We start from the raw sequence: 8,023 nt of genomic DNA, 5'->3' as shown, positions 1-8,023 counted from the left end.
ACATCCATGTATCATATGAACGTATGTATTAATGCGCCCCCCAGTGGAAAAGACGAAAAACGCGAAAGGGAAACCAGAATATTTAAGATGTACATCATTCTTTATAACTCAGACCAAAATAAAATGGTTAAAAAATGTTCGGTAACAGCTATTTATTCTGGTGAAAAGTCGTATTGGCATAAGGTACAGCATTATATTGTGAATATCGAGCCTCACGCCCTCATGACTGGTCCATGGCCTAAGTGGAATTTACTGGTTCTCTCCCACAGTACACTAACACAGTAAATTGCACAGCCTGTTAAAGTGATAGACTGGCTTCCCAAATTCAATAATTTACATAAAATTAATGACAATCATAAATATTTGTGTATATCTGGTGAAGTTTAGCCGTAGGTTGGCTGGGTCGGTAGTACTTTTACTTTACACCTCCATCTTCACTGCGTGTGTTGAGTTTTCATGTTCTTGCTGGACTTAGTATTCATGTATTTTTCATTCACTGGCGCCTCAGGTACCCCCATGTCCAGAATGGGTGGTAACACCTTCTCTCTCTAAATTGAGGAGCGCCAAATGGAAAGATAAGGCTAGATGCAGAAGCCACACAAACAGCAGCCCTGCTGAACACCCAGCAGCACTGCAGTCCGCGAGGCTGAGAGCTGAAGCAGCCCTTCCCAGCTCAGCGCCATCGGTCCTCTCCCAGTGCGGTGGATGCAGACGCGGAGTGTGGCCATGGAGAGCAGGAGCTGGGACACATGGGACTGGTCTGCAGCCCAGATCCTCTTCAGCAGGCCCTCTAGGTAAGACCCTCTACGTTAGCTGATCCCAGCTATAGATTCTTCTTGCTCAGGAGCATCCAGACCCACATCAGCAGATTCGGGGACAGTTTCTACCCACAAGCCATCAGGCTACTGAGCTGCTGAAAAGCTGAACACTGTCCACACCCCCCATTGAACTCTCTTCCTTCTCTGACCTTAGAACTACAGTCACTTGGTGCATACGTAGGAGTGTATATATACAGGTACATGTACACACTACACTCTTTTGTACTGCAGTCACTTTAAGCTTACCTTTGGTACATACGCAGGAGTATATATATACAGGTACATGTACACACTACACTCTTTTGTACTGCAGTCACTTTAAGCTTACCTTTGGTACATACGCAGGAGTGTATATATACAGGTACATGTACACGCTACACTCTTTTGTACTGCAGTCACTTTAAGCTTACCTTTGGTACATACGCAGGAGTGTATATATACAGGTACATGTACACACTACTCTTGTTATTACAGTCTTCTATAAGTACCTGCAAATAGTACGCACCTTATTATTTTACTATTTAAGAATACTATTTTATTCTTATTTTACTATTTACTACTACACTATTTTTGCTGCTTTATTTTATTCTATTTCAGTGTTTGTTTACTATTAAGTGTTATTTTTAGTGTATAAACTAAAGAGGGGAAATTTCACTGCAGGCAAGAATATCCCATTGTTATCTGTATATGACAATAAGTACGAAACTTGAAATTTGTTCCATTCTAAGTGGTCCTTTTGTACAACATTCAGATTTAAAGTAATAATAATAAAAATACAAGAAAGTTCTGCTCTCATTAAATGTAATTACAGAAATGAGCGTACTGAGCTCAGAGGCTCAGCCCACATGCTGTCTACATGCCCCCCCCCCAATACTCTCTTCTATCCTGTCATCCGCTTTTCTTTACGACCACATTCAGCAGAGAATAGCAGTCACGTAGTTCCTAAGTAATCAACATCAGTACAGGAGCTCATCTGCAAATTTACAAAGACAACTATTATTTCATAGAGTTCACCATGACAACGACTCCGCTAGTTATATACATTAATGGGAAGTATGTGACAGTAATGTTACTGATGCCACAGCCCCAGCACTCAGAAGGAAAGGTCACCTACCGCCAGCAGGACAGGCTGGGGGCTACAGAGGAAATATCCAGGGCTTCAGCCCAATAACCTAGTCAGAGACACGCCCCTGCTCATTTTGTTTGAAAGAGATACAGTACGAAAGGTATTCCCCAAAATGCTGCTTTTCCAGAATTTCACCACCGGATCAATAAAGTTCATATTAATCTTAATATGCAGTGTAACATAGCTTCAGTCTGACAGGAGATGCAGCGGAATGTCCACCGTCCAAATGTCTTTGTGGCCCCGGGTATACAGCGGCTCTCTCAGCCATCGTGGATTGGACAGTTGAGTCAGGTGCTTTTCTTCCAGTCCAATCAGCACAGCCGCCTTTTCCAGCTGCCTAAGCTCCTCCCTGGATACATCATTAGGGCACACCCAGGTCTCCCCGACTTCCACCAATCCTGAGCAGAAAAGGGTGGACATGTGAGGTCACCATAGCTGCTAGAATAGAACAGAGATACTTTATCGATCCACGTAAGAAAATTGTCTCTTCACCTCGCTTGTGCCATCCTTGAGACACACAGACACATATAGAGATGACAGCAAGCTTGGGGGGGGACAGTGCAGGGTCAGCCAGCGTGCATCCCCCCCCCCCCCCCCCCCAGAGCTCCAAGGTCTGAAGTATTGCAGGATTTTCCTGAGTTCAGCTGGTCCCTGAGCTGACAAGGCAAGGGCTTGTGTTTCACTTCTTTAACCAATCACAGTCTTCATTGTATGACATCACCACATTCACTAAAAATAGAGTTTCCTGTTAAGGGCAAAGGTGCACAGATCTGTGAAGTGCCCGTTTTATTGCATCTGCCTTTTGTCAAGAGACATCAGAACATGCTCACCTGCAAAGGCTGTGCAGAGCAATGTAAGGGAACATCTTCATTTCATGATGATAATAAAAATAATAATAAAATAGACGGATGTGGTGATGTCATATGATGAAGACTGTGATTGGTTAAGGAACTGAAACGCAAGGCAATTCCTTGTTGACCGGGGGATGCGTTGACCTCGGGAAAATCAGGATGTCTGGTGCTACATACTGCCCCCTGCAGTATATTCATGGTATTATATATTGCATTCACCCTATGCTTAGAACTGCAAATCATTTCAAAACAAAATATACATTTAATTGGCTGTATCCTTATTTTTAATGAGAATGGTATTCAGTGATGCTCCAATTTAAAAACAGCCAATGAATGGTCTAACGTTTACCTGCCACCACTCCACGGCCAAACCTTTCGCCGGACACTAGGAGCTCTTCTATCTGCCGCTCGCTCATGCCGATGGAGTCCCTGAGCACATCTCTCCATTCGTCTCCCTCCCAGTCCTTCTGCGCGATATGAACCGCTAGGGTGCAATTATTCAGCCCCGACAGCAGAGGCCGCCATCGCGTTTCAATGGTCTTTACGCCATTCAACACCAAGCCTGCGTAGGGCTGCCGAAAAGACAGGCACCCTACCTGAAGCGTCATGATCGTGCCAGAGACGCGGTGCTTAACGCTCAGCTTCTATTCATCTACTATAAAAACACTATATTCATCTACTATATCAACAGACGCGAACGAACAGATCTGGCGGACACGGTACTATTAAGCTTTGTGTTTAAAAGCGTGCCAGCAAATACTACCTGCCGATGCCAACCGAAAAGCTTACTTTCTTTTCACACAGAAGGCAAACTTTCAGGTCGTTAGTTTCACGGATTATATAACCCAGGAATTCTTTAAAAGGAACTTCGAAAAAAGGCAGCTACGTATCGATAATTTTAGACCGCGAATGCTAACCGTTAGCACTCTGTCCGTGATCAGAGTGAATATCCGGACAGCAGTTCCACAAAACACCCACATTCAGCTGGACTTAGCGCCTCCTTCTGACAAACATGCAACGTTACAGCCCTTTTTTAAAATATTATAGTCATTTCTTTCTAAATTATAATGTCAGCAGAGTAACTGGTTGAGTCATTGTTTTTATTATTTGCATTATGAAACGCATCATATACAGGGCAGGCATATATATGCACATGAGGACTAAAGCAAGGGTCAGGCATTGGCTTTACTCAATGGGATACAAACACCCTGCATGATGAACCAGAGATTTCACATTTTGATTCCTCTGTCCATAAGACTTTATTCCAGTCTTCAGTGGTCCACTGGCAGTGGTTCATGGCCTCTCTTTCTCATTTTGTCATTTTAGTGACGGCTTTCTTACTGCCACTGGATCTGTCAAACCTGTAGCTGGAAGTCATCTCTTCACAGTTGACAGTGAGACTGGCTTACGTCCACCACTGTTAAGCTGTGCTTGAAGCTGTTGTCTTCTGAGTTACCCTTCACACAAGATGGTGACTCTCAGAAACTTGTCTTCTGATTAGTGTTGTGACTTTGGGTGTGCCAGATCTCTTCCTGTCAGAGCTTTCTCCAGGTTCCAGTTGCCTTCGGATGGTGTAGCACACTGTGCTCACTGGCGCTTGGATTTTCTCTGCAGTTTCTCTAAATGAAAGCCTTACATTTCTAAGGGATATAATGCTCTCTCTCATTTCTCTTGTTAATTGCCTGCCATAACCATCATTATATGTGGCTACCCACAGGGTAATACTGTCCAAGTCCCCAAAAATAGAATGTCCTTGATGTGCATCCTTGATGAATAAACATGTTGTGAAGTCTGAAGGTCCTTTGAGCAAAATACAAATAGTGAACAATAAAATATTAATAGAAAATAAAAAGGCTGCAGTCAGTATAGCAAATTAAATCCATGCTCATAGTTCTTAAATATGTTCATAAAGAACAGCTAAGAGGTATTTTTTTTTTATTTCACTCAATTCTGTTTTAGTACTTGAAGTTTAGAATATTTTTTTATTAGGCTAATATCTTAGTGCACGTTAAATTCTGACGGTACCCATTTCCCGTATCTGAGTGTTGCGTTGGGGACGATAATTGAGGGAACGCGGTGTCTCACATCCCGCGTCCGGCGGGAATTAGTGATGGGATTTATGGCTCTTTGAGGGGATCCGGATCTTGGCGATCCGTTCCTTTCAAAGAGCCGTTCAATAGAATAGAAATAATCACTGGGAGGAATGATGAGGTGAGATTTGTAGTCAAATAATTAAAACTCAGATCACACCAATATCTGAGTTTGAATTATTCTGAAATATTGATTATTACCTCATTTGTCACGTGTGGACTATATTCCATAGGGTTGCACAACATCCCTCTGCTTAGACAGTGACATCACTATTTTGGATTTACCTTAAGTGTGTGTATGCGTAAAGCTAAGTTGACTTATGTTATTCATACAATACCTACTCACAAATAAACATCAAAAACAAAGCCGGCTGCAATGAATTTCTGTGTAAAACAGCTTTTACTACAAACACTTCCACACAAGAACATTGTTATCACGGCAGCGTGCACAAGTCATGGCTCCGCTCCTACCCAATGACAGAGGCATGCAGGGTTTATTTCCACTGGAGCACTCACGTGAAGGATGCGTGCACAACTATCATCATACTGTTAGGCAGGAGCACCCCTGCGCTGGGTGCGCCCCTCCCCCTATAACTGTTCTGTCTCGCCGAGGAGCTAATTTGTGTGCATCTGTGTGAAACACGCATAGGAAAAAAAGAACGACAGAAAGAACGGCTCCCCCCCAGCCGCGACTCGGCTCCCATCGTTCATGTTTATGAGCCGTTCAAAAGAATCGGTTCGTTCGCGAACGTCACAACTCTAGCGGGAATCCCTCTGTCACCTCACCACCGCTGTACGGCGAATGCGGGGAGTTCTGCTCTCAGTTTACACCGTATTTTTGGTATAATTCAAAGTGTTAGGATTTGTTTTACAAATGTAATCACTTTGTTTTTTGCCATTGATATACGCAGTAAAAAGTGTAGTTCGTTTTTAATTGTCCTTTCCCCGTGTTTTAATAGGAATGAGAGAGACGGTGTCCGTTTACTAAACAGCCTGTCTGTTTCCATGTTTGGCTGTTCATTGGTTTATTTAGGAACATTTCATTACTGCTTGTTGTATTTTGGTCATTGAATCTAATGTATGTTCCTAATGTGAGTTTTTTCTTGCGTTTCCAACTCGATAGATTTTTTTTTGCTTTCGCAGTTATTTCTTCCGTTAAACGGTTATTATATGTGCTGATTTAATGTAATTATTTATGTTCAGTTGTAAGTAGTAAAGTGATTTTAATTTAATTCACCGGAGTGCTGTTTAATTATGTTAGTTATGCTTTGGGCACCGCTTAACCAGGATATTAATAGGACAGAACAGAAAGCCTTTATTGTCGTTTTACAGGTAGCAAATTCAGTATATAGACATAAATATGTATCATGTACATTAGATTTTACTCAGAGAGAAGAACAGTTATTTTGTATGTTTGCTCAGCTCGCTGAACCCAGTCGTTTATTTTTGTGAAACATAATTTCAGAGAAAAAAAGGATTATACAGGTTAAAAAGCAGAGAATTACCGTGGAGAAGCAGCAACGTCACACTGTAATACAGTAAAGTGATTCCTCCACCACACAGTGAGCTATTCCAGCATGCACAGCGACACTGAAGAGTTTGTATAATAAAAATAAATCCCTGGACAGAGGGGCTCAGTGAATGAGGAGGTGACCCTGTGCAGGAGGGTCAGTCCATCAGAGGAGACTCTGTAGAAGGACAGAGCACCAGCCCCCCAGTCCAGATACACTCCTACTCTGCAGGAGCCTGAGGGCTCTATGGGTATGAGAGTCCGTTTATTCTTATGCCGGACAGAGTAATTGTGAGTTTCACAGTGCAGAATCCATGACTTGTCATTGGCTCCAAGCCGACAGCCCCTCCCTCCTTTCCTCCCGATCCCTTTATAAGTCACTCCTATCCAGGCTCCAGCTCCACCCCACTCAGCCTCCCAGTAACAGCGGCCAGTCAGACTCTCTCTGCACAGAACTTGGGGCCAGCCGTCAAATCTCTCTGGATGATCAGGATATGGGTGGTCTTCTCCCCCCCGTGTTGCCTTCCTGTTCCCCTCTGACAGACACAGGAGTCTGTGTGCTGTGTTGGGGTCCAGTGTCAGCTGGCAGGAGTCTGCAGGACACCCAAGATTAAAAGTAGTGTCTTTAATACATGAACTTTCTTCAAAAGTTTGAACCCAAACCTCCTCACAGCAGCGTTAACCGCAGACTGAGGAGTGAGTCTGGTATCACCGTCAGTTAGGGGGAGACTACGGGAGCCATTTTAGGACAATACTAACGGAGCTTAAAAAGAAAACGCGTACTCTCAGCGCATGTGTAAAAAGGACAAATGTGAAGGGTGGAGTACTATCTTAGAATGTGTTTTACCCTGTTATACTCTCACACAAAGACCATATGAGCAGCTACCTGTTTGTACAGAAGTTCCCAGAATACTATTTTTAATAAACCAGTCATCTATAAACCCTAACCCAACAGTTTATTAAAAAACAGATAAATGACTTAATTCTGTTTTTGGTGATGTCTGTGTTGTCTTTCTCCTTTGGATGTTGTCTAAAACTGGGGTCACCAACCCTCCTATACATATCGAAACGTCATGTATAATAAACATGTTTTAAATGTTTTTTTATTAGATATTGTCATTTTCAAATCTGTGTAGATGCAAATATGATTAAAGAAGAATAGCAACAGGATATTAAATTTAAGATGCTACTCACTGCTGAGTTGTGCTATTTTTAGAACAGGTCAGCGGGCGACTCATGTGGTCCTTAGGGGCATCCTGGTGTCCGCAGGCAGAGGCGGACATTTCATGTCCAGAAAGTAAAAATCCAGACCAGGATTTTGTTTCAACCAACCAGTTGCATACTCTGCGACTCCTTATACTCAACTGGCTGGTTGAAACAAAATTCTGGTTTGGATTTTTACTTTCTGGACCTGAAACTACTTTCTACCCGCGCACACCATGTTGGTGACCCCTGGGACCTGTACTACGAAGGGGGGTTATTGACTCATCCGGGTAACTTGTTGGATTTAAGGTAGTCTGGGCAAAATGTAAGTGAACGAATATGAAGTTCTTTCCGACAAGTTACTCCAATAAGCCAGTAACCCCACTTCGTAGTACAGGCCACTGGTCTAAAATGACACACAGAAG

The 8,023-nt window shown here is 42.9% G+C and overlaps 2 protein-coding genes across 6 annotated transcripts in view; both read right to left on the bottom strand.

Annotated features, from left to right (window-relative positions):
• Positions 1-2,127: 2,127 nt before the first annotated feature.
• On the bottom strand, positions 2,128-3,786 carry zgc:110222 (uncharacterized protein LOC550336 homolog). Its single transcript, XM_048994748.1, has 2 exons — positions 3,145-3,786; positions 2,128-2,342 (listed from the first exon to the last, which is right to left on the bottom strand). The coding sequence occupies exons 1-2, from the start codon at positions 3,401-3,403 to the stop codon at positions 2,131-2,133; spliced, it is 471 nt and encodes a 156-aa protein (XP_048850705.1). The 5' UTR covers positions 3,404-3,786; the 3' UTR covers positions 2,128-2,130.
• Positions 3,787-6,176: 2,390 nt separating this feature from the next.
• LOC125719996 (NACHT, LRR and PYD domains-containing protein 12-like) overlaps positions 6,177-8,023 on the bottom strand; it is a 36,566-nt gene continuing 34,719 nt past the window's right edge. For all 5 annotated transcript variants that reach the window (XM_048994934.1, XM_048994933.1, XM_048994931.1 and 2 more), the window contains one exon: positions 6,177-6,988. In XM_048994934.1, coding sequence (XP_048850891.1) covers positions 6,453-6,988 — 536 coding nt within the window. In that variant the 3' untranslated portion in view covers positions 6,177-6,452. The remainder of the gene's footprint in view (positions 6,989-8,023) is intronic.

The sequence above is a fragment of the Brienomyrus brachyistius genome, chromosome 24 (assembly GCF_023856365.1).
Source record: "Brienomyrus brachyistius isolate T26 chromosome 24, BBRACH_0.4, whole genome shotgun sequence".
NCBI lineage: Eukaryota > Metazoa > Chordata > Actinopteri > Osteoglossiformes > Mormyridae > Brienomyrus > Brienomyrus brachyistius.
This window is presented reverse-complemented; position numbering and strand designations above follow the sequence as displayed.